A 27,903-nucleotide genomic window follows, 5' to 3' on the forward strand; every position below is an offset into this window, starting at 1 on the left:
GAAGAAAGTGCTGAGCTTCTTGTTGCGACTAGAAGCCGTTGCTCCGTTAGCTCTGGCGCCATTCCTGTGTTTAAATGATGGAGTCGCGTTGAGTGGATTCTTGAAAAAGATAGGGCTCCTCTGCTGCTTATCTGTCGTTTGCGGCTTCTCAGTTTGCTTGGGCAGCTGCTTTTGGGATGAAGCCTGGAGCGGTGGCTCAGCGCTAACTTTAATTTCTTTTTTGTCTCATGGATGGGAAACCGCGGGAGCGTTCTTATCCGCGGCTCCCACATCCACAACTGCCACCGCTTCGTCTTTCACTCCATATTCTCGGTTGCTGTGCTTTATACGTGATTGTGTCAAAAAGTACCAAGGAGCTCTTTGTAATAGGCCCATTAAGCGTTGCTCCATTCGCTCCATAAAAGCATCAATGCGGGTTATGTATGTAGTTTCCATTACGGCAGCCATATTTGTTGCGCAGTGATAGTTGTGTCCTCAGGTTATCTAGTACTGGGGAGATTCTTTTTGTACCAAGAAGCTAAGTAGGTGTGAGAATTTTATATTTCTTAATACCAGTCCTGACAAATACCCTTGGTAAACCAAGGGGGGTAGCGCTGCCTGTCCAGAGCCGCCTCTCCAGGCCTCTATTGTCCACTCTCGTGTTCCGGCGTCAAAAATACAGAGATTAGCGCAGATAATACCTGTTCATTCACAGTACCAATAATACTGGACCTTTTGTCTGTTGTATCTCTGTAAAAAGTACCCTCCACCGGCGGATTGTTGGGTGATCTGCAGGAGCACTGAGAAGATGCGACTGTCCACAGTCGCTGTTAGGACACGCCTATCTATAAGTTTTAAGACATCTGAAGAGTCCTTTAAATAAGAGGGGAGAATTCTTACATATTTCTGTAAAAAATATCTAGATATTCTGACAGGTTAGCAGTTTAAGATCCAATGTCGAATATTATCTGCCTTCCCGGGGGTTGTGATAGGGACTTATGGATATTAAGGAGACAATATAATAACTGAATTTTTGGAAATTTGGGTAACAAATAGTTTATTTCTTTTTTAGATTATATTTCCTTTTCAAAGGCCATATCCAATAACTTTTTTAGTGCTAAAGTGTATTGGGTGGTGGAATTGTTACTCAGTTTCTTATAGGTGACTACATAATTCAGTATTTTCTTACACATGTTATCATAATCTCCACTATCCAGAATAACAATCCCACCACCCTTGTCCGCTGGCTTAATTATGAGGTATTTATTCTGTTCTAAATCTTTGATCACCCTCAGTTGATTTTTTGTAGTATTTTTAATTTTGTCCTCGCTTATATTTTCAATATCTTGGAGTATAAATTTTTCAAAATTTTTTAAAAAATGGCCCCTTTTCTTGTTTAGGGTAGAAGGATGACTTTTCCTTTAAATCAGTGTCTATAAACCCCTTATAATGGATTAGGGTGCCTTCTGCTTTTTTCTCAATTGGGGATTTAGTGAACCAGCGTTTTACAGTTAACTTTCTAATAAATTTATGTGCATCTACAAAAGTAGAAAATGTATCAAGATTACTGGTAGGCGCAAAAAAAGAGGCCTTTACTTAGGACTTCCTGATCTGTTTTATTCAGTTTTTTGTTTTACTTAGATTAAAAATGCCATTAGTATTCTTATGAACAGTATTTGTTTCAGTGTGGCTAACTATATTTTGGACTTTTTTTATGTCCCCTTCCTCTCTTGCCCCTCTTTCGGAAGCCCTTCTTTTTCTTGGCCCCCTCGGAGGTAATTTGTATTTTGGCTTGACTCTAAAAAAGGCATCTGTGTATGGTTTTCTTTAGTTATTCCAGATGTACCAGGTCTTGAAAAATCTTCTTGTAATGGTGTATATCTGTAATTATACAAAGTTAGTTCTCTTTCATTCTGTTTATTAGCATTTGGATGACTATATTTTTTAGGTATCTGATAGTTTTCATTTGGCCTATTCTCAGTTCTTGTATTCCAGCATTCCTACTTTGGAAGGAATACCTGAAAGACTCTTTTTTTGCAATTTTTATTGTGGTTTATAATGTATTTTTAATCATATCATCTGCTGTATTACATTGTATGATCAAAGTATCATTTTAAAACTACGCTTTGTTAGTTTGTTACATACATTTATATGTCTGTTTTTATGAATGGTTTTATATTGTGTGAGATATTAAATTGAATATCACTTTTAATTCTCATTTAAAAATACCACTTCTTACATCTATGATTCACTATATCATGTTTGGGGATATTTAACGCTAACTTTCATACACTTGTTTATAAAATTTGCTTTTAGTATATATATTGCATATTCCTATTCAGGATATTAGATACTATACAACCTTTCTTCTTTCCAGCATTCCTGTTACTAATTAAGCCATTTTTTTTAGTGGCGCACAGTACCCCATCTCTTTCTAAGGTGACAATCCACTTTAAAAACAATTTCATGTCATGGAGGGGGACCTACACTGTGTATATGCATAGTGAAATCAGTGGCCCAATGGTTATTAAGTATCAGTACTTTAAAAAAAAAGGGAATTACAGCACCTGTACCAGTGTTGGCATCAATTTCTGTGCCCAAAACCCCATTGGGCCAGGCTAAAAACAATTTCATGTCATGGAGGGGGATCTACCCTACATTCATTCATAGTAAAACCAGTGGCCCAATGGTCATTAACCCTTTGTAAATATCAGCTACTCCAGTTGTATAAATGGAATTCACCTGTGTAACTACATTATATGAATTGTATTGTTATTTAAAAACAAACTATATTTTTTAAATTTAAAAGTAGTCTGACAAACAAAATCTGAATAAGAAACCAACTTCCATGAATAAGAAACCAAATACCACAAATAAGAAACAGCTTGAATAAGAAACTAACTTTATTATCATATCAAGACTGCTCTACTTTTGTCTATCAATCATACTACTGTACTTTATCTACATAATATGACAAGACATTATAATATTATATAGCATCTACCTGTATAAAGATATTTTTATGAACACATTATTATGTAGCACCTCCTCCTTCCTCGTCCTATATTAAAATGATTATATATGGAACGGCAGAAATAATATAGTGTGACCTTGTTTATGGTAAAATAATGAAGAGAGACGTCCTTTCTTTAGATAATTATATTATTGTCATATTTTCTCTTTCTAAATATGCTATTGTTGTTAGACGACAATATCGTCTCCCAGTTGCCCACATAACGATAAATCGTCCCCTCCTCTCTCTACAGCAGTGCCACCTCCTCCTTGTTCCAGTCTCCTCCTCATCACAAGATGGCGGCCCCTGCACCAGGTTCAGGCCCCGGTGTCTCCTCTGGTGTCAGTACCGGGTGTCCGGGTGTCTCCTCGGATGTGGTGGCCCCAAGTATTAGCAGTAGTAGTGTGAATCCCTTCCTCAGTGACTCAGAAGAAGAAGAGGAGGAGGAAGAAGAAGACGAAGAGGAGGATGATGATGATGAGTCCCCAGCAGACCCCCGCCCCGGTACCCAGCTCGCCCCTCGCTATCTTCAGGAGTACGGTGAGCCACCCACGCTGCCCCCCGTGGGACCTCGATGCTGTCCTCCCGCGGGGGAGCTGGGCCGAGTACCCATTGACGCGGTTGCAGCTCAGCTGCTGCGGGATCAGCTGTTACTGACAGCTCTGGAGCTGCACACAGAGCTACTGGAGACCGGACGGGAGCTGCCCAGACTCCGGGATTACTTCTCTAACCCTGGCAACTTTGAGAGACCTGCAGCGGGGGCACCACTAGGGAGCAGCAACACAGCCAGCACCGGCACCGGGGGACAACTGAGTGAGTGAGCCGGGATAAGTGGGAGGGGCTGGGCGTCTTGACACCTGCTGTCAAATGTGATTTTCTGACAGGGCTTGTCTGATATGTCAAAAGGCACACCTGAGCATGCTTTTTATATACATATATGTGCATTCTATATATACATTACTCAACTGTACTGTACTTACACACCCACCCATATATATTGGCATTCTATAGATGTGTGTGTGCATACACACACGCACATTACTCAAGCTATATTGCTGATATTGCATGTACATACACACATGTATATATGTACACAGACATTTTTTGTAAATATTTGTGTATATGTGCTTGTGTGTACAGACATACAGATGTGTATATATAATTACACAAGCACACACGTTTGCATTTATGTAGACTATATAAGCATATATAGTGACATTTTTGATGCCTTAAAGGGACACTGAACCCACATTTTTTCTTTCGTGATTCAGATAGAGCATGCAATTTTAAGCAGCTTTCTAATTTACTCCTATTATCAAATTGTCTTCATACTCTTGGTATCTTTATTTGAAAGGCAAGAATGTGTAAGTTTTTATGCCGGCCCATTTTTGGTGAACAAACTGGGTTGTTCTTGCTGATTGGTGGATAAATTCACCCACCAGTAAACAAGTGCTTTCCATGGTTCTGAACCAAAAAATAGCTTATATGCCTTCTTTTTCAAATAAAGAAAGCAAGAGAACAAAGAAAAAATAATAATAGGCATAAATTAGAAAGTTGCTTATTATTGCATGCTCTATCTGAATCGCAAAAGGAAAAAATTTGGGTTCAGTGTCCCTTTAAAATCCTAGGAGCGACTCAATAACTCTGTATAATATATACTGGTAAAATATTAACACATTCTGACAGCGTATATATTTTATCAAAGCTGTCTTCATAAAGGGTGTACAGTATGTAAAACAGAAGCATAGTGATTTATCTTGACACACAGTAGTGCAGCACTTTCCTATACAATATCTGTAGTCTTGGAATGTATTGTTTTAACAGACTAATATAAAAAAAAATAGAATTTTGCATTTGGTGAGGAAGACTCAATTAGATATTTCTAGTTTTTACATTTTACCTGTAATTTTAAAGTCAATGACCATTTCTGTAGTCTAATTATATGTCTTAAAGGGGCATCAGACTAATTTTTTATATAGTTTATTTTTATCTTTATAGCGCTGCTGAATCTGTTGGCGCTCTACAAATACCTGATAATAATCTTTGCAAAATATCTGCATACAAAATAAATGTTTTTATAGCACCAAACCTGTCTTTTTGTTAACAAAATTATACTGTTTTGCAACCTACGGGCATTCCTCTTGAGTACTGTTTATCTTAACTCCCAGGGACAGATACAAAGTTACAAGGATCAAACAGTCACTGTGTCGAATGTAGCAGGGCTAGGCTTTTAAAATCTTAATGGGACACAAACCCATTTTTTTTTTATTTCATGATTTAGACAGAGCATGCAATTTTAAGCAACTTTCTAATTTACTCCTACTATACATTTATATTTGTTTTCTTGCTATCTTTATTTGAAAAAGCAGGAATGTAAGCATAGGAGCAGGCCCATTTTTGGTTCAGCATCTGGGTAGTGCCTGCTGATTGGAGGCTAAATTTAGTCACCAATCAGCAAGCGCTACCCAGGCTCTGAACCAAAAATTGTCCGGCTCCTATGCTTACATGCGCAGGGGCAAATGAGCGTGTGCACATTTTTTTGGTCATCTGACAAACAAAAAATAATTTCATAATTTGGAGATGTTTTACAAATAAGCATCTATGGTAGTGAAAAAGTAAAATTATTTTTTATTAGAAAAGCATTCTACTCATGCACATTAGTACTTTAATTAACCCCATTTCCCTGTGGCAAACAGCAGTCCCAGGAGTGTTCTTCACTATAACTTGACAGTGTGCTCTAAAATTTGTTTTTTTTTTTCCCTAAAAGGGACAGTCAAGTCCAAAAAAAACTTTCATGATTCAGATAGGGCATGTTATTTTAAATAACTTTCCAATTTACTTTTATCACCAATTTTGCTTTGTTCTCTTGGTATTCTTAGTTGAATGCTAAACCTAGGAGGTTCATATGCTTATTTCTTAGACTTTGAAAGCAGTCTCCAATCTGAATGCATTTTGACAGTTCTTCTCCACTAGAGGGCGTTAGTTCATGTGTTTCATATAGATAACATTGAGCTCACGCACGTAAGGTTAACTAGGAGTGAGCACTGATTGGCTAAAATCCAAATCTGTCAAAAGAACTGAAATAAGGGGGCAGTTCGCAGAGGGCTTAGATACAAGGCAATTACAGTAGTAAAATGTGTATTATTATAACTGTGTTGGTTATGCAAAACTGGGGAATGGGTATTAAAGGGATTTTCTATCTTTTTAAACAACACAAATTCTGGTGTTGACTGTCCCTTTTTATGTGTTTCCAGTGACTAGTTATACAAGCTGCAGAGTATAAAATGTATGGGACTTTGTTTCTTTAAAGTGATGGTAAATCCTAGCGTTTGTGAAATAATAGGATTTACAATTGGAACGAATAAAGGGGACTTTCATTCATGAATTATAAAATACTTCATGCTGAAAGTTCCTTTATTAGTTTGAAGCGTTCACCGCACTGAGCTCCTCGCGCAGCTATTTTTTTGAGAGGTCACGTTTCCACCTCTTAGCCAATAGCCGTGCAGGCTATCCGGCTTGGCGCCAGCTAGACCGCATGGCTATTTGCTAAGAGGTGGAAACGTCACCTCAAAGCAAAATAGCGTTCTGCCGTGGGCTGCCTGAAGTGCTCAGCGAGGCGAACGCTTCAAACAAATAAAGGAACTTGCAGCATGAAGTTGTATTTTATACTTCATGACTGAAAGTTCCCTTTATTTGTTCCACTGGTAAATCCTAGTGTTTCACAAACGCTGGGATTGACAATGAATTTAAGTTTATTTTTGTATGCAAAATAGCTATGTTCCTCTTTTAAACCACAACCTTTTAATATCGGCTGAGTTTGCAAGGAGATCAGACCTTATCTTATCACTTTACACACAAATGCTCCCTTACCTTATCTCTGTTCTTATGCCAGAGCCCAATACTTTAAGAGAACAATTAAAAATAATTATTTTACTAATCTATTCCTTCTCCCATAGAGAGTGTAATTTATTTTGCAGGTTATTCTTACATAGCTTTTCTATAGCCAGTACTTATAAAGAATATCATTTTTCAAAAGTTTCTTATTTACTTCTATTATCAAATTTGTGTCGTTCTCATGTTCTTCTTCGTTGAAAAGATATAGGTAGCGTGCACATATCTGTTGTACTATGTGTCAGGAAACAGTGCTGCAATTTAGTGCTCTTGCTAATGTATAATATTGTTGCAAAACTGCTGCTATGTAGTGCTGCAGACGTGCACACTATATAGCAACAGTTTTGCAACAATATTATACATTAGCAAAAGCACTAGATTGCAGCACTGTTTCCTGACACGTAGTACACCAGATATGTGCACGCTACCTATATCTTTTCAATGAATGAGAATGACACACATTTGATAATAGAAGTAATTTGGAAAGTTGGTTAACATGGTATGTTCCATCTGAATCATGAAAGAAAATTTTGGGTTTTATGCTCATTTAAGTATTGGAATTTTTTAGTATAGGTGTTGGATTCAACAGGTAAAAGCAGACATTTCAAATGACAAAATAAAGTTAACAGAGCTATTTGTAAAACATTTAATGCACTCCAGCAGATAAAATGGATCAATGGATTAATGGGAACTCCTTAAACGGGAGACGATTTTACAGTACTCTATCCCTTTTTGTGACTTGGATAAGACAAATTCAGGTTTACTGTTTTAACCTGGTCTGCAGAGAAAAAAAAAAGTCTAATATGAAGGTTAGAACAAAGTTACAAGGAGATTGTACTGACAAATACTAATCCTTTAACATGTTCCCAATGATTCATTTTTACCTTCTGGAATGTAATTTGTTTACAAAGAGTTCCTTTTACCTTTAGTTTGTTCTTTTGAAATAGCTGCTTTTGAAACAACCACCTATACTGAAAATGTCATTACTGCAGTATTGGCTATGCAACTAAGAAGCAGCAAAAGAAATTGACCTCACAGTTGGGGTGTAAGCTTTACAGTTGGAGTTTGACATAGTGAAGCAGGAAATACTATTGTGGTGATGATGTGCATATATGTATATATATATATATATATATATATATAGCAGTTTTATGAGGTAGAGTGAAGTAATCCTGGATATTAGGCCCCCATTACCAGCATGGAGATAAGTCACACACACTTGTGTATTTGTCTCTCTTTTACATCTAGAACCTTAGTTAGCAAGATAAATGACACTCTAAAATTTGCCTTTGTAAAATTAATTCCAGTGCTGTTGAGATCCCTTAGATAATTTCTTCAGAACTTTTAAAGTGAAGGTCAATTTTCATCAATGAGTGCCCGGTTTTTAAAAATACTTTTAAAAACAGGGGCACTTTCATTGATGAAAATTAACATTGCACTGGATTTGAAGAAATACTTACCTTTTACTTCTGCAAAACCGGATCGCCGATCTCAGCCTCAGTTCCTCTGTACTGACGTCAGAAATGACAAAACCGGCTTCCCCCAATCATGGCTTGCACCCCAGAGCGTCCAGCTTGTGATGCCTGGCTGTGATTGGAGGAAGCCAGTTTCGTCATTGCTGTGGTCTACAGCAGGAAGAAGAAGGAGGGGGATCGTCGATCCGGCTTTGCAGGAGTAAAAGGTATTTCTTCAAATCCAGTGCAATGTTAATTTTCAGCAATGAAAGTGCCCCTGTTTTTAAAAGTATTTTTAAAAACCGGGCACTCATTGATGAAAATTGACCTTCACTTTAAAGAATCAGCCCCAAAGTGAGAAGAAATACAAGAGCCATTATATATGGCGGTGTAATGGTGGTTTTGTATGTCAAGATTGTGAACTTTATTCTGGTAAATATGAAAAAGTGGTAGAGTGATAAAGAACATTAAAGGGACATGGAAACCAAACATTTTCTTTCATGATACAGATAGAGAATATATTTTTAAACAACTTTCCAATTTACTTCTGTTATTTAATTTGCTTCCTTCTCTTGTTATCCTTTGATGAAATGTTTATCTAGGTAAGCTCAAGAGCAGCAAATAACCTAGGTTCTAACTGCTGATTGGTGGATGCATAAATATACCGATTGTCATTGGCTCACCCATGTGTTCAGCTAGAAACCAGTAGTGCATTGCTGCTTCAACAAATAATACCAAGATAATTAAATTAGATAATAGAAGTAAATTAGAAAGTTGTCTAAAATTGTGTTCTCTATTTGAATTATGAATGAAAATGTTTGTTTTATGTCCCTTTAAGGAATTGGTGAGTAAGGAATGATGGTTTTATCCTTGAATAGGAAAGTCTGTAAGGAAAGGGTTATGGTAGTGCAGTCAAAGAATGAACAATACTTTATTTTTAGTGTATTTTTAGTGGGGGGGAGTAGTTTTACTTTTTTTTAAATTTGTATTAATCAAAAATAGATCTTTCATATCTAGAAATGCATAAAGACGATTGGTCTCGGTGGGCATACTGTTATAGCTTCTTATAGATTTACAACTTTTTTTAATCTCTATTTATATTGCCGAAAGAGGGTTAATTAAGCCACTGGTATACCAGCTCTGAAATCACTATGTAAATGGTTGTGGTATCCTCAACAGCTCCCTACATCTCCAGTATAATTTCTATATTTCAAAGAGATGCAAATGAGCGTAATTAATTTAGTGCAATAATCAGTCTGATTTTTAGTTGAAATTATTTTTATTATTATGAGATTGAGATTGCAACAAAACATACATCAACATATGACAATTCATCAGATTTTTAAAGAGACACAGAAATTAGACTTTCATACCCCTTTAATGCGTCATTTGAAATCTACAGTATCACATTACTGGCAGCATTCAGTGAACAGGCAAGAGGTAAAAGGAATTTTTTAATGTCAGCATGTTTGCAAATACATTTCCAGCATTCTTCCAATTTGTTTCTGAGAAGTACTATTACTTGTTTTAAATAAGTTCTTTCATTTTATAGACATACATCTCATCTTTTACACTAGAGGTTTAGTGGACTAGTAACTGTTTTTCCATAACTGATAACTGTAAACTATATTTATATTGTATATATGTGTGTGTGTATATATATATATATATATATATATATATATATATATATATATATATATATATATAATATTATTATTATTATTATTATATTATACAAGGCTGGAAAATATTATTTTAGGTTATCCTTAAAGAGACACTAAACCTATTTTTTTTTTCTTTCATAATTCAGATAGAGCATGAGATTTTAAGCACCTTTCTAATTTACTCCTATTATCAATTTTTCTTTGTTCTCATGCTGTCTTGATTTGAAAAGGCAGTACTGTAAGCTTTAGAGCCGAACCATTTTTTGTTCAGCATCTGGGTAGCACTTGCTGATTTGTGACTAAATGTAGCAAACCAATCAGCAAGCTCTACCAAGGTGCTGAACTAAAAAAGGGGCCGGCTCCTAACCTTTTATTACTGCTTTTTCAAATCAAGATAACATGAGAACAAAGAAATTGATAATAGGAGTAAATTAGAAAGTTGCTTAAAATTGCATGCTCTTTCTGAATCATGAAAGAAAAAATCTGGGGTTAGTATCCCTTTAATATTAAACATAGGAAAAAGCCACATTTTTGTACTTTTCTGTTGCATATTTGTTTTTTTACCGTCTTGGAATAGAGGAAATATTTTATGTTCAATGACCTGCAATATTATTAGCCCATTATTTTTTTTTCTATATACTGTATATATATTTTCTAAATTTGAATCAGACCTGTGTCTTGGTAAATTATAGAGCCCAGGCATAAATTGCACTGCATAGTCACTTTTAACATGCTGATATGTCACTGGTGTAAATAATGATTACTGTTTGTAACACCTTCTTAAAATGGACATAACTTAGTGTGTGTGCATATGCTTCCCCCCCCCCAGCAAACATATTTGTAGGATGACTTCTCTCTGTATACTCCCAAATCTGCTACTTCTTACTAAGAGAAACAACATATTCCTTTTTCACTCGCTCTCTATTTCATCACACACTTATATATATCATGCAACTCATGACTAAAAAGAAGTAGAATCTTTGTGTGACAATCACTTGTTCAGTCAGCAGCTTATTTTGAAAGGAAAAAAAAAGTCTTGAATGCTGGTCTCTTATAAAAGAATGAACATGTCTATGAGGCAGCTTCTGCAATTTCATGCTTACCCATGTTGGCTCTTAGGAAATTCTGACTGAAAATGAAGATGTTCAATAGGTCAGTCCTATTAAAGGGGCATTCCAACCAAAATTTGAATAGAAGCATTTTTGCAAAAATGCCTCTAGGAAATGTTATAACAGTTTTAAGTGTAATTAAAGTGAATATAAACTTTCATGAATCAGTGCCCGGTTTTTAAAAATCCTAGTAAAAACGGGCAATTTCATTCATGAAAGTTTACATTGCAGCGTTTTTTTTTTTTAATACCTTTTTCAGCAGCCAAGCCGGACCAGCAATCCCCTGCCCGCTTCTCATGCTGTACTTAGCACAGCAATAACGAAACTGGCTTCCTCCAATCACGGCGTGGCCTCAGGAAATGTTTGCTCTGGGGTGCACACCATGATTGGAGGAAGTCGGATTCGTCATTGCTGACGTAAGTACAGAGGAGCTGCGGGCGGGGGAATCGCTGGTCCGGCTTGGCTGCAGAAAAAGGTAAGTATTAAATAAAACAAACAAAAGAAACGCTGCAATGTAAACTTTCATGAATGAAAGTGCCCCTGTTTTTAATAGTATTTTTAAAACCCGGGCACTGAATTATGAAAGTTTACATTCACTTTAAAGGGATAGTATACACTCATTTTCATATAACTGTATGTAATAGACACTACTATAAAGAACAAGATGCACAGATACTGATCTAAAAATCCAGTATAAAACGGTTTAAAAACTTACTTAGAAGCTTTCAGTTTAGCTTTGTTGAAAAGGTAGCTGGAAAGCCCATTGCAAGTGGGAAATAAGACACCCCCCCTCCCCCTTCTTTTGCATATGAAAAGACCCTTTACACAAACAGGAGCAAGCTGGAGAAGGTAGCTGACGGTATTCACATCAATCTTTGGGGCTTGGTTAGGAGCCTGAAAATCACAGTAATATTATTTAAAAATAAGCAAAACTATATATTTTTAAAAAAAAAACAAACTTTATGGGCTATATAAATAGATCATCTACAAAACATATATGCAAAGAAAAAATGAGTGTATAATGTCCCTTTTAAGTATGGTCCATACACCAGCATTTTAAACACAGTACTTGTTCAGAGACCCTAAGATGTTTGTATCATCCGGTAATGACTCAATTTGCATAATTTCAGACATAACACAAGCCCCACTGCCTTTAAGAGCAGCTGAAGTACTTAAATTCCTTGTGCATTGAGAATATCTAGCTATGCTTATATGTAGAGAAAAATAGTAACTCTAAAACTTTTATTAGAAGCATTTTGCCCATATATGAATGAATAAATGCCGGTTTTTAAAAATACCATTAAACACAGGGCACTTTCATTCATTAAAATTTTACATATAAGCGTTTTTTTTTTTAAATACTTTTTTTCTTTAGGAAAACCAGCCTGGCGATCCTCTGCCTGCTTCTCCTGCTGTGCTTAGCATATTGATGATGAAACCAACTTCCTCCAATCGTTGAGTGGCCTCCCAAGCTGGACGCATTGGGGTGCTCGCAACGATTGGAGGAAGCCGGTTTCATCATTGTGGTGCTAAGTAAAGAGGAGCTGCGGTTGTGGGATCGCCAGTCTGGTTTTCCTAAAGAAAAAGGTAAGCAATACGTATTAAAAAAAAAACAAAAAAAAAAAACTTCAGTGTAAATTTTAATGAATGAAAGTGCCCCTGTTTTTAATAGTATTTTTAAAAAACGGGCACTTATGCATTCAAATTTACATGCACTTTATTAATAATAATAATAATAATATTATTATTAATTATTTGTAGAGAGCCAATAGATTCCGCAGCGCAATAAACATAGGCGGTATACAAGGAAACATTTATAGGGATCAAATGGGTAGAGGGCCCTGCCAAGAGTCGCACTGTTGTAGTCAGCTCCTTAGAAGGTGATATACAAACAGCTGGGCTCTTAGGCTTACATGATAAGGGGGTTCAAGAGGATAGCAATGGAGGAGAGGAACTGGTATAAAAGGTTAGTCTAGGTTGTATGCATCCCTGAACAGTAGAGTAATTAGGGAGCGCTTGAAGCTTTCAAAACTAGGGGTGAGTCTTGTGGAGCGAGGCAAAGAGTTCCACAAGATGGGAGCCAGTCTGGAGAAGTCCTGTAAATGGGAGTGTGATGAGGTAACCAGAGAGGAGGAGAGTAGGAGGTCATGAGCAGAGCGAAGGGGACAGGAGGTAGAGTATCTGGAGATATAGGGGGGGGGAGCAGTGCAGTTGAGGGCTTTGTATGTCAGAGTGAGAATTTTGTGTTTAATCCTGGAGGCAAGAGGAAGCCAGTGAAGGGATTGGCAGAGAGTGCAGTAGATAAAGAGCGTTGTATAAGGAAGATGAGCCTGGCAGAGGCATTTATTATGGATTCTAAAGGAGCTAGGTGGTGGTTAGGGAGACTAGAGAGGACAGAATTGCAGTAGTCGAGGCGGGAAAGGATGAGAGAGTGGATTAAAATCTTAGTTGTGTCTTGTGTAAGGAAATGTGTAATTTTAGAGATGGTTTTTAAGGTGGAAGAGGCAGGATTTAGCCAAGGACTGAATGTTAGGAGTGAAAGAAAGATCTAAGTCAGGTGATCCCAAGACAGCAGGCATACGGGGTAGGGGTAATGATGGAGTTGTCAACAGTTATAGAGAGATTGGGATGGAGATTTTGGAAGAAGGGGGGAAAAATAAGGAGCTCAGTTTTGGAGAGATTTAGCTTGAGGTAGTGAAAGGACATCAGGAAGAGATGTGAGAAAGACAGTGATTCGGGTTAGCAAGGAAGGAGATAGGTCTGGTGCAGAGAAGTAGATTTGGGTGTCGTCGGCATACAAATAATATTGGAACCTGTGGGACTTTATTAGGGAACTTAATGATGACGTGTAGATTGAGAAGAGAAGGTGACCGAGGACGGAGCCTTGCGGTACCCCAACAGAAAGTGGTGACAGGACATAGGAAGCCCCAGAGAAGGCTATTCTAAAGGTACGGTTAGACAGGTAGGAAGAGAACCACGAGGGGGCTGTTTAAGAAAGGGAATGAGACTATTTGCAAGAGCACACAGTATTCCTGCTTCCAGAGCAAATACATGTGTTGTCAGGTTTCCACTTGCCTTTTTATTATAAAGGTAAACTTCAGAAACATTTGTTATTGCAACAAATACATTAAAGGGCATTCAACATTAGGAAACTTTCTATTAAGGTTAACCTTGGTGTAAATAACCTATATTAAGTCTGTTCAAATATATGAAATTGTAATACAGGTAGTCGTCGACTTACGACCGCATTACGTTCTGACCGTCCGGTCGTAAGACGATTTGGACGTAAGTCGGACGATATATCTACGGCATGTAAATAAAATGGTCTAATGTAGGGTTTAGGCAGATAGGTCTGCTGCTACACATCACAGGTATTTTGGACTGCAACATGGTGAGAGGCTGCGACACATGCGAAGGCTGCTGCTGCTGCTTACGACAGTCACTCTCGTATGGCCTGCACACAAGCACTGCTGTCTGCAGTATGACACATGGTCGTAAGTATGGATGGTCATAAGTCGCATAGGTTGTAAGTCGACGAGTATCTGTATTTTTAGCTCAAAATTACCTTTTAAAGTAGGTCTACAGTTACCCCCAACAACCGCCCTCCTTGCCGCTACTTTTTTAAAAAAAGTTTAATTTAGCTTGGAGTGGTTTGCTCAAACTATCAAGCAACCTATAAAGTTAGCAGGTTACAAGCACAAACTAAAAAGGAGGCGTAAGAGGGTGCCCTTGGTACCGTAGATCTGTTCTCTGCTAAAAAAAAAGTAGTGACCAGAGGCACCAGATAAATACATATTTATAAGATAATTTTTTTTTTTTTTTTTAATTCTTTTTATTAAAGAAACATGGGTACAGTTAGACAATTGTGTGTGTATACAGAGTAAAATTATAGACAATTCAAGATGTACATATGAAATAAGCATTACATATATCAGCAGCCACAATGTAATTATTACCACAGGTATCAAAGAAGGGCTGCGGGTTGTGTTTCCGTCCTCTATAGGTAGCTATCATTATAGTCCTTCAATATTATTCAAAACAGAAAAGTCCTTGTGAGAGGGGCTTTATCAAATTGGCCAGGTATCCATTCATGTGTAACCCATGTTTCTTATTTTTAATATAATAACAAACAAAACAACTTAACCAAACTAAATATATAAACTAAACACTTCCCTAATTGACCAAAAGATGTCAGAGGTATGCCATTTCCAATATATGTCTAGGAGGAAAGATAGTATATATATTTCCCAATATTGTAAGATAGGCAAACTTGTGGAGTTAATCAATGAACCTGCCGAAGTGTAGTTGATAAGAGCGCTATTGAAAAGAGGTGTATCTGGTTCTATTAATGAGTTATACCATCCAATATTTTTCCCTAAATAAACAGTGGTCTAGAGGTTAACTGAGGAGGTATAAGTGCGTATGACGTGTACAAGCCTAATTGACTTAGAATGAAATAACCTATATGAATTAATGTTTATAAGATAATTTTATGCTAAAAATATGTTTTCATACATTTACATAGGCTTATTATAGCTTATACCCCACTAACCCAACATTTTCTGACCCTTTAAAGGAATATAAATATAAAATATAAATATTTATAAATATAAATATAAAAAACCCTCACAACTGTTAACCCTTTGATGACCAGGTTAATTTGTCTACAATCCAAATGTAAACAAATTGAATTCCTGCGATTGTGCACGCAATCACAAGATTTCAATGATGGGATCCGGTCAGGGGGGTGGCCCTGTGACGCCAGGGCATGCCCTCCGGACCGCGATCACATAATGGAAGCGCAGTTGGCTTTAGGACAGCCAACGGTTATGACGTTCTATTCCGTCAGAACGGCACTAAAGCCCAGTGTAATTATGACGGAATAGAACGGCATAACGGCGTTAAAAGGTTAAGAAGATAGTTCAACGTAATGTCAATCTATTAGCACCATAAATAGTTTCCCAACATGTTATTGGATGATATGTACACAGTTAAACTGCATACTTTTGATTTTAGTTCCCAAAATAAGAATATGGCTTCATTAGGCTGTTTTTTTTCATTCTGTATACATTTTACAATCTGTCAGTTTCCATAACAAAAGTGTGCATCATGTTAGGTGTATTTATGTGTATGGATAGTTGGATGATGACCTCTGACCTTGCTGGGCTCATGTGGGAGTATTCAATAAACAGGAAATGCTAATACCTTCTAGATATTTCATCAGCTGCTAAATACAGTATCTTCACTATTTATTTCAAAGTAATTAAATTTGGTTCCACACTTCCTGGTAAGAATTTCCCATTGTTTCACAACAAACCCTCAGTATTGCATTGTTTGTTGGATATGTCTGTTATATTTTACTTTACTGTAATTTAGTTTCTTAGATAACTGTTTTGTTTGATATGTTTTTACAATCTATGCATTAAAAAACTCCAAATTAATCATTGTTACCTATTTTCTTCATTGACTTGTTATTGTCCTTCCATGTAGTATAGTGTAACTAGAAATTACCAAACCTGGTTTTGAGACAAAATAAAATACTATGTCTATTTGCAGTAATTTCAATAACAGTATGGTTTAGATATCATCTTACAGTTGTACAATCATGTAATGAAAAATAGGTGCTAATGTAGCTATGCTGTTTAAAATAATTTAGTATTTGCAAAATTAAGCTAATCCACAGGGCCGGTGTTCTGTCGAATTTTGCTCCCTTATCAAAATTTGCTACCTTCATGAGTGCATTCTCAGAATTACATAATCGCACACCACATATGTTTTGAAAAGAATGTTTAGAATGTGAATACGTAATTAAAAGTATGCGCACATAATGGTAGCAAATTTCGACGGACTGCCTTATTATCCTCCCTTTGATTATTAAAGCGGCATCCACCAACGGACAATTTACATTAAATTATACTTAAATATGTATATGTAAACATGACCACAATACAAAGCAAAATTGAAATCCTCCCAATACTTTAATATAAGTTTAAGTCAGCAACTTTTGTTTTTATTGTGGTCAATAAAAGTTAATAATTCACATTACCCCTTCTAACTCGCACAGCTCCGACAACAGTTCAGTGACGTTCGCCAATCTGATTGTGTGCCGTGTGGCACTGGAAGAGGGGCAAAACAACTTTTTGCAGAGCTTTCATTGCTGTCTACGTAGAGAGCGGGTGGGAACGTTCTCTACGTTGCTAAACAGAAACTTGCTGCATACAAAATCAGTGGGCAAATGAGAGCATAACATTAATATTAACAGTAATACATTTTAATATACCTAGGTTTTTGTTTATTAAATAACAATTATGCTAGTATTTTCATGAAAGAAAATGAATACAAATAGCTGATATGTGCTCCATTAACGAGAGTGGCTCAGAAACCTCAGCATAAAAGAAAACTTCATGGTGAAATATAATTGTACCTCCTATGAATGAAAAGGCCACTTTTGGCCTATAAAACTCAAACTACAGATAAGAGAGGTCTTAGAGCAGGTCTATGAGCCACTTTTGGACCCTCTAATAAGTTAAAATATATAGAAAAAGAAAACCTGCACATAAATACAAATATGAAAAATTTACTGAGTTCCAGCACTAGGCCATTGTATCAGATGACTATGCTTAAAGATGGAACATTAAACATTGAGAGTAAGATTTTATGACTATAACCCACAAGTGGCAATGTGAGATAGGATGACCATTAATCAACAAAACAATTGGCAGATAAAATACTATAAAGCATTCATGGGGTAGGACTTTACTGTGATTGACAAGGGGTGCTTAGTTATACAGAACCTTGTTAAGATTTAAATATAATAATAAATGGAGAGTATAAATAATTATGGAAGCGACTAGTAGGATAGACTTGGAATACAGTAGAGTTATTATTTTGTTTTTCTAGAAATATATGGTTCCCAATGTAGTACTATCAAGTCCGGAAGATGGGGTAATGAATAAACCAACAAGGCTTGAAGTATATTTATGGCTTGTCAGGAATTTAGGGACACAAAGAAAAAACTTACACATAGAATAACAGAAATATAAAATGCAACATACTTGCCTAATTGCCAAAAAGGTAATGTCTATAATATAGGTCTATATAACTATTCAGTATTAACCTGTGGAATTATAGACAAGGTGTGCAGAAACAAAAAAATAAATAAAAACTGGTTAGAAACATAACATATTCACTATTCTATCAAGTAAATGCAATCTCTAGGGTTCAGACAGGATAACCATCATAGATCATCCGTTAATGTGATGGGATCAAACACAATCTTGATTACAGTAGCGGACATAATCTAGTAAATAATAAGATAGCAGACCCATATTATTTTTTTACTAGGTCCTTATGGTATTAAGGGCTTAGCCAATGCCAGCTTTAGTACAGCAAAAATGGGGGATCCCAGGTTGTTCTGAAAGATAATAGTTGTCAGTAACAAGAGGAGTCTCTGGTGTCAACCGGTAACAACACAACACACTCATGGGACAATCAGAGTCTCTCTCCTTGGAAATGTTGGCATTGTAAAAAGCTGCTCAAACTCTGCTAGTAGAGGCCATCCCAAATTGCCCGCTCACCTGTGCATCGCTGGAGTAGTGCGCTCATAGTCCTCCAATGGGGTAGGGATACTTACAATAGTGTGGACACGCTGAATGCCATCGGCCTTTGCCAGTCCTGTTTGATGTGGCTTAGGTTTATGAGGGTGATCCATCTTTACCAGTCCCCCTCTCTCCAGATCAGGTGCATTTCTAACTTGAAGAGGCAAGGACTGCTGGGGCCCCACGGCGCTGTCGCCATCAAGAGACAGAGAAGTAGGTATCATGTGAGACTTTAGCAGAGAGATGACAGACTTGAGTATTACGTACGGCATGCATTTATTTTGTAAAAGTGGCTCTGTATTCCATCAGGAGATTTCTCAACTCTTCTATGAATACAGGTTCTGACATCATGTTTGACTTTGAATAGCTGATATAAGAGTCCTTGGTAGAGGAATCTAGCATGTGAGGGTTAGGCGTGGCTCGTAGTTCATATGTAAATACGGCTCTGTATTCTTTCAGGACATTTCTCAGCTTGTCAATATGTCCAGGAGTATTCATCATGTCTAATTGTAAATTGCAGTGTGGAGCTCAGAAGAGCAGTATTAAATGAACGTCAGTATCTAGGTTACTGTGTGGGGGCTATTGGAGTCTCTTAGAAGGCAGGTCCCAGTGCTCGAGATCAGGGATCATGAATTCAACAGATGGAACCTTAGCACTTAGAACTGATGAAATTGGTAAGTAAAACTTCAGCAATAATTGGTGGAATAGGCGATCATCACAAAGAACCTCTACATATGTTGCCATTCATGGCCACTGCCTGGTCACACCACCAACTTACCATCACTTTAAGCATTTTTTTTAAGCACAGATTGCTTCCATGGTAGCAGAAACATGCTAGCTTACAGGTTTTTTTTTTTTTTTTAAACAAAGTGTTTCTGATATCCTATATATACTATATTATTTCTGCGTTTTTTTGTTATAGGTTTCAGAAAGTATTGATCATTTCTAAATAATAATATATTAAGCCTAAATATAAAATACGCATTTTGGTAAACCTATGATCTTCAATATCACATACAATTAAAAGCAGTTATAACTGTCATATTGTTAGCTTGATATTTCTGAGCAGTTGAACCTCTTGAAAACCCTGATGGAAGGCATTTTCCTGGTCTCTGCTGAATCAGAGGCACTGCTCAAAAGTGAAATTTGAGTCTCAGGGCCCCAAGTATTAAAAGGCGTGCGGACAGCTTCTCATCTTGAGAAGCTGTCCACACGCCTTCGCTGCATATGGACAGCAGCTTTTCGTCCGCTGGCACGCATGCATCATTACACATTCCGATGAGTGTGTAATGCCTGCCCTTCTGACCACTCCTTTTTTTTAATATACTGTAACCAGGAGCAAGTGGTTCAGCCAACCAGAAGGCATTAGAATTTACAGTGTTTCATGGTGCTGCCACACGTGGTTCTGTCAAGCTATCAAAGAAAAGTATGGCATTGTAATTCACTTACTAATAGTGGACTGTTTTTTTCTGATTCTGTGAGCAGTTTTTAAACTCTTTGATTGTGCTCCCTTTCCATATGACAGCAAATTGAGAGCAGTGGAATGGAGGCGGGTGGGCACATTTCAACTCCTGGTAAAAAAAAAATAAAAAAAATAAAAAAAAAAATATATATATATATATATATATATATATATATATATATATATATATATATATATATTTTCCTTGAAAACTCTGCACTCACTTATCCGTCCAGCAGCAGCCTGGGGTGCATCCAATGTAAATACAAAATCCAGAGTAAAGAACACTCACCAGGTATTTAACATATATAACAATCAATGCTTTATTATGCCATAAGGTGATGTTTCGGGGATTTTAACCCCATCCTCAGACCATAAAAAATGTACATACCTTGCTAGTTAAATACCCAACACCAACTATCCATGCCACTGCACCGAAAGTCACCCGGCGTCCTGACCGCACTCATGCGCATGCTCAGTCCGTCGCCATGGCTACCGGATGCGGCGTAGCTGAAACACACCATAAAAGTAACTAAGTGCAATACAATATGGAAAGTGACACTTCTAAAGTAACAACAATTTGCCAACTCCGAATTTAAAAAGTAAATAATATAATATGATAGTATTACTAATCCTGAAGCTATATATATATATATATATATATATATATATGTGTGTATGTATCTGCAACAATAAACAGCAACACTAAAAGGGTGCTTTTTTTTCTACACATAATACATGCTATAAATAGTAATGTTACATATGATCAAACATTCAGGTATAAATCTGTACAGTTAATTGAGAATAAATTAAAGAAAACAGTGCCAGTCAAGGTGGGTGTTCAACCCACCGGGTACTAAAGTACCCAAATTATAAATCCATCTGGACTCACACTGCAATAACAATTTATTCCTATCCCCACCTCACTAAAGGTGGAATGTGGTCTATAATAACATACCTTTAAATCAGCAACCGTATGGCCAGTCAATGCAAAGTGCCGAGCTACGGGTTACTCAGAACCCCTTTTGTTTATGGCAGCTCTAATTGGAGCACGATAATAGGCCATACGGGTGCGAAGGTCATCAATGGTTTTACCGACATAGAATAACCCACACGGACAGTGTAATAAATACACAATATGTGTCGTCGTGCAGGTTACCCTATGCCGGCTAATATATCTGTGATTAGTACCAGGATGGGTGAAGAATTTAGCATTTGACAGACCATTGCACGTAGTGCACCCAGCACATCTGTAACATTCTGGTTTGGCAGTCTGTAGCCAAGTTGTAGTTGCATAACTCTGGACTGTATCAACCTTTACAAGGATATCACGTATAGATCTAGATCTTCTGTACCCCACTTGTGGGTGTAATGTTCCTTGAAACGGTAGCTTCTTATCAGTTTCAAGTATGTTCCAATTCTTCTTTATTAATTGTTGTAATTCTCGTTTATCAGAGGTGTATGTAGTGGTAAAGATCATTCTGTTATCATTATCCCGTAATGATAAAGCCTGTAAAGCTGTATCTTGATCCATTGTTGTAAATCTCTGGAAGTGCTGATCAATCTTTTTTCCTCGATAGCCCCTTTGTAGGAATCTCATTCTCATCTCACTCAGTTGTTGCTGGGCATAGCCCTGACTGCTGTTGTTTCGTACTACCCTCTTAAACTGAGAGATTGGAAGGGCATTTTTCAGGGATGGTGGATGGCAACTTGTGGCCTCCAACAAGGAGTTTCGATCAGTTTCCTTCCTAAATAAAGTTGCGTGTAACATACCATCCTCCACAAGTATTCTTAGGTCCAAAATTATGTGTCATCTTGAATTGTAAATTAGGGGAAACTGCATTGAGATTAAGAAACCATTCCTCCAATTCGGCTTCAGTACCTGTCCACAAGAGGAACAAAGAGGAGCAAATCATCTATGTACTGTCTGAAATACATGATGTGATGATGTGAGAAGAGGTCAGTGTCTCTTTCCTCAAATTCAGCCATATAAAGATTGGCGTACGATGGGGCCACATTTGACCCCATCGCCGTCCCCATTAAAGGGACATGAAACCCAAATTTTTTCTTTCATGATTTAGAAAGAGCATACAATTATAAACAACTTTCTAATTTACTTCTATTATCTATTTTGCTTCATTCTCTTGATATTCTTTGCTGAAAAGCATATCTAGATATGCTTAGTAGCTGCTGATTGGTAGCTGCACATAGATGCCTCCTGTGATTGGTTCACTGTGTGCATTGCTATTTCTTCATTAAAGTATATCTAAAGAATAAAGCAAATTAGGTAATAGTAGTAAATTGGAATGTTGTTTACAATTATATTCTCTACCTTAATCATGAAAGAAAATGTTTGGGTATAGTGGCCCTTTAACTGCAAAAAGAATGACTTTTCAAATTTGAAGTAATTTCTAGTGAGACATAACTCCAATAGTTCCAAAACCAATTCCACCGGGGGTCCCACAAATGTATACCGGTTAAGCTGTTTGTGAATGGCCGTGAGCCCTTTTGTATGTGGGATTACAGTGTATAGGCTCACCACGTCCAACGTTACCAGAATAATAGGTTCTTCAATTGTAGGAAACAACTTCATTTCTTTACTCAGACTGATTGAATCAAGGAGGAATGAAGGCATATTATGTACTAATGGCTGCAGAATGTTATCAAGATATACCGCTATGGATTGCAGTAGAGATCTAATAGAAGAAACTATGGGTCTTCCTGGCGGTCTAGTGGGGTGCTTATGGACATTAGGTAAAGTGTAGAAGGCAGGAATCCGAGGATGTTCCACTTTCATAAACCCTATCTCTTGTTTATTTAGCCATCCATTCTCAAAGGCCCGATCCAAGACTTGATCAATTTGTGTTTTGAAGATTTTTGTGGGATTACAGGATAACCGCTTATAGGTAGAGGCGTCATTCAACTGTGACAAGATTTCTTGTTGGTAATACGTATAATCTAATATCACCAATGCGCCACCCTGTCGGCTTCTCTGAAGATCAGGTCTTTGTTATTACTTAAGCTGTCCAATGTGAGCCTTTCTTCTCTTGATAAATTATTTCTACATTCAGGTTTAGCCTTTGCACACATGTCTCCTGTTTCATCCATCAACAATCTGGTTGAAAGTTTTTATACTAGGATTTAAGCTAGAAGGATCAAAGGTACTTCTAGGTTTCAATCTTGTGGTTTTGTTCAGATCACTATTAGATGGATCCCTTTGTTCTCTGCCAAAGTGTTCTATAAGCCTGAGATTCCTTTCAAATTTTCTTCATATCAATATACATGTCAAATGGTTTATAGAATGTTGTAGGAATAAAGGACAAGTCTTTATTTAATATCCTTGTTTCCAAAGGTGACAGTTGGTGGGTACTCAGGTTAATCACTATATCAGTAGTTACATTCTTCGTCGTGCTCTCTGTGGTTTTCCACGTACCCCCACCTCTTCTGATATGTTTCCTGTGCCTCCATGGTTTTTTGACCTAGTAATAACTCCACCACCAGGGGTTCTTTGGGATGTGTCAGTCATCACAATACCATCTGAATCCGAACTATTACCAGATGAGTCCACTTTGGTTATATTCCTGGGTCTATAGTACTGAGATCTTCTTGGTCTATTCTCAAACACCATCTGGCGCTCTTCAGCAGAGAGTAACCACCTGTAGACTCTCTTTTCTTTATAGTCCAACAGTTTCCCCGTTTGCGATTTTTAAAATTCAATAGTTCTGATTCAAACTCTTGTATTTGTTTAGTTAGTTTGTCCATCCAGTTATTCTCCTGATCTGACTCAACCGGTGATTTATGCATATGTTTGAATTGCTGTATTTCAGCATCCACCTTGCTCATTAATGCCCTTACCTTCTCAATTACCACGAGGATCAGGTCCAAAGAGCATTTATTTAGAATGCTACACCACCTGATGCAAAAGGCAGGGTTATTCCTGCCAATTGTGGGTATGTTTTTAACCCTAAATCCTCTTGGAATGAATAATTTTCTGTGATATTCAGATAGAAATGTCCCATGGAGTGTCAGGTATGTCTTTCTTTTTTTAAGTTTCAACCATTTAGCATATAAATGGGACGGCTGTTCCTTTAAATCTCTAGTAGGGAAGGCAGAAAACCGGATCCTATCTGCATCATCCTCAGTGTAATTGAAAACAGTAGCACCCTGTATTGTTTCTTCTATGCCCACTGCATCGTCAGTTGTGGTTTCCATATTGTTTCCATATTGTATCAATGTGCCAGTACCGGACCTGTGGCTGTTTTAGGGTCCCAGGTATTGGAAAGGACCTTGACGTGGTACCTGGGCTTGTCCCATGTGGCCAGATGCGGTAACTAACCTTTCCATTTTTGCTTTTAAATCTTAGCTGAGAGCTTGTGAGTGCTGGACTTTCTCTGTGTGTTTTATTAATTTGTTTTGTAATTTTCCCTATGGTTCTTGCACCCAGACCTGTCTGGGGTTAACTGTCTGTGACTCTGGAGACAGCACAGCTTCCTGTGAGTGCCAGTGAGCACCCAGGGCTGAGCATGTTGCAGGGTCATGGGATGTGTACCCGGTCCGTTATGAGAGTGCAGTCCCCTTCCGTGTTTTGTATATGTCTAGGGTGATTACATAAGCCTGTGCACCCTTCCCTTGTTCCCAGTTTATTTGGATTTGAGAGCTTGCATTGTGTGGCTGTTTTAGGGTTCCAGGTATTGGAAAGGACCTTGATGTGGTATCTGGGCTGGTCCCATTTGGCCAGATGCGGTAACTAACCTTTTCATTTTTGCTTTTAAATCTTAGCTGAGAGCTTGTAAGTGAGTGCTGGACTTTCTCTCTATCTCTATCTATACAGTTGTGCTCATAAGTTTACATACCCTGGCAGAATTTATGATTTCTTGGCCATTTTTCAGAGAATATGAATAACACAAAAACTTTTTTCTTTCACTCATGGTTAGTTTTTGGCTGAAGCCATTTATTATCAATCAACTGTGTTTACTCTTTTTAAATCATAATGTCAATAGAAACTACCCAAATGACCCTGATCAAAAGTTTACATACCCTAGTGATTTTGGCCTGATAACATGCACACAAGTTGACACAAAGGAGTTTGAAAGGCTATTAAAGGTAACCATCCGCACCTGTGATCTGTTTGCTTGTAATTAGTGTGTGTGTATAAAAGGTCAATGAGTTTCTGGACTCCTGACAGACCCTTGCATCTTTCATCCAGTGCTGCACTGACGTTTCTGGATTCTGAGTCATGGGGAAAGAAAAAGAATTGTCAAAGGATCTGTGGGAAAAAGGTAGTTGAACTGTATAAAACAAGGAAAGGGATATAAAAAGATATCCAATGAATTGAGAATGCAAATCAGCAGTGTTCAAACTCTAATCAAAAAGTAAAAAATGAGGCGTTTGATGACAATACTGCATTCATCTTGCCATCAATTCTGACCAAATTTCCTGTGCCTTTGTAGCGTTTATGGTTGTGGCCAAAAAGCTGAATTTTGGTCTCATCACTCCAAATGACTTTGTGCTAGAAGGTTTGAGGCTTGTCTCTGTGCTGTTTGGCTTTCTTCTGGCGACTCGACCATGCAGCCCATCTTTCTTCAAGTGCCTCCTTATTGTGCATCTTGAAACAGTCACACCACATGTCCTATATTTCATCTGAAGGTATTTGTGGGTTTGTCTTTGCATCCCGAACAATTTTCCTGGCAGTTGTGACTGAAATTTTAGTTGGTCTACCTGACCGTGGTTTGGTTTCAACAGAACCCCTCATTTTCCACTTCTTTATTAGAGTTTGAACACTGCTGATTTGCATTCTCAATTCCTTGCATATCTTTTTATATCCCTTTCCTGTATTATACAGTTCAACTACCTTTTCCCGCAGATCCTTTTGACAATTCTTTTGCTTACCCCATGACTGCAGCACTGGATAAAAGATGTAAGGGTCTGTCAAGAGTCCAGAAACTCATTGACCTTTTATACACACACACTAATTACAAGAAAACAGATCACAGGCGAGGATGGTTACCTTTTTAATGGCCATTCAAACTCCTTTGTGTCAACTTGTGTGCATGTTATCGGGCCAAAATCACCAGGGTATGTAAACATTTGGGTAGTTTCTGTTGTCATTATGAGTTAAGAGTAAACACAGTTGATTGCTAATAAATGGCTTCAGCCAAACACTAACCATGAGTGAAAGAAACCTTTTTGTGTTATCATTCATATTCTCTGAAAAATGGCCAATAAATCATAAATTCTGCCAGGGTATGTAAACTTTGAGCACAACTGTATGTGTATATGTGTGTGTGTGTGTGTATATGTATATATCTATATCTATATCTATATATATATATATCTCAGAAATCGAAAAAGCACTCACTGGACTGTGGACATCAGTGTAAATCAAAACTTTGTGACGTTTCGGGACCAGCAGCGTCCCTTCCTCTGACAAACAGCAAGTGAAAAAACAGAACTTTTATAAGCCTACAAAACACTCCCCTAGGGGAACTGCCAATCAAAATGAGCCGTGTGCAAAACAAGCATAAGCATATGTAATTAGTGAATTACCGGTTGAAACATTGTGAAATATATGTGATTATACATACTTTAAGTGTGTACAAATATACTCATATGAAAATATAAATATGTAAAGTCAGAGTGAAACTAATAGCCCCCAATATCGACCTGATCATGTGTATAACAAAAATTTGTAGCGATCGTTCATTCATGCATATGTAAACAAATACCCTGATAGGATGGTCTACACCACGCCTCTGGTGTTTCATTGGAGAATAAGGCTCCTCTCTAAGTCACGCCTATATTTACATTAACCCCACCAATGTAATCCTTCATAAAACATCATGAAGTAGGAGCCAGTGTCAATCTGGCATAATGTAACTGCCGATGTCTTAAATGGCTCAGCATCGTAACAAATCAGATTTGTTACGATGCTGAGCCATTTAAGACATCGGCAGTTACATTATGCCAGATTGACACTGGCTCCTACTTCCTGATGTTTTATGAAGGATGACATTACGATGGATTTGGTGGGGTTAATATTTGTGAATTATGTCCGGAATGTAAATATAGGCGTGACTTAGAGAGGAGCCTTATTCTCCAATGAAACACCAGAGGCGTGGTGTAGACCATCCTATCAGGGTATTTGTTTACATATACATGAATGAACGATCGCTACAAATTTTTGTTATACACATGATCAGGTCAATATTGGGGGCTATTAGTTTCACTCTGACTTTACATATTTATATTTTCATATGAGTATATTTGTACACACTTATAGTACGTATAATCACATATATTTCACAATGTTTCAACCGGTAATTCACTAATTACATATGCTTATGCTTGTTTTGCACACGGCTCATTTTGATTGGCAGTTCACCTAGGGGAGTGTTTTGTAGGCTTATAAAAGTTCTGTTTTTTCACTTGCTGTTTGTCAGGGTGCTCAGTCAAAATTTCCAAACCATTGAATAAATAAGGTATTATTTGAACTGAATCCAGTGAGTGCAGTCCCTACTTGTTGATACATATATACACACAATATATATGTGTGTGTGTGTGTGTGTTAATAGTGTATCTGGCTAAATGTTAATACTTTTGTTTTCCTTGCTCTAATGAATCTATGTGCAAATAATGCAACAATTACTTAAAGGTAACGTAGATCATATTTTAATTGCATTTCAAATACAGCTAGAAACATTTTTAAAGGGATAGAAAGGTCCACATTGAAT

General features: G+C 37.3%; 1 protein-coding gene across 7 annotated transcripts in view; it reads left to right on the plus strand.

The window, feature by feature from the left end:
• Positions 1–3,279: 3,279 nt before the first annotated feature.
• RELCH (RAB11 binding and LisH domain, coiled-coil and HEAT repeat containing) overlaps positions 3,280–27,903 on the plus strand; it is a 388,739-nt gene continuing 364,115 nt past the window's right edge. For all 7 annotated transcript variants that reach the window (XM_053714624.1, XM_053714625.1, XM_053714627.1 and 4 more), the window contains exon 1: positions 3,280–3,805. In XM_053714624.1, the coding sequence (XP_053570599.1) occupies positions 3,289–3,805 (517 nt within the window). In that variant the 5' untranslated portion in view covers positions 3,280–3,288. The remainder of the gene's footprint in view (positions 3,806–27,903) is intronic.

This window comes from Bombina bombina, chromosome 5 (genome assembly GCF_027579735.1).
Source record: "Bombina bombina isolate aBomBom1 chromosome 5, aBomBom1.pri, whole genome shotgun sequence".
NCBI lineage: Eukaryota > Metazoa > Chordata > Amphibia > Anura > Bombinatoridae > Bombina > Bombina bombina.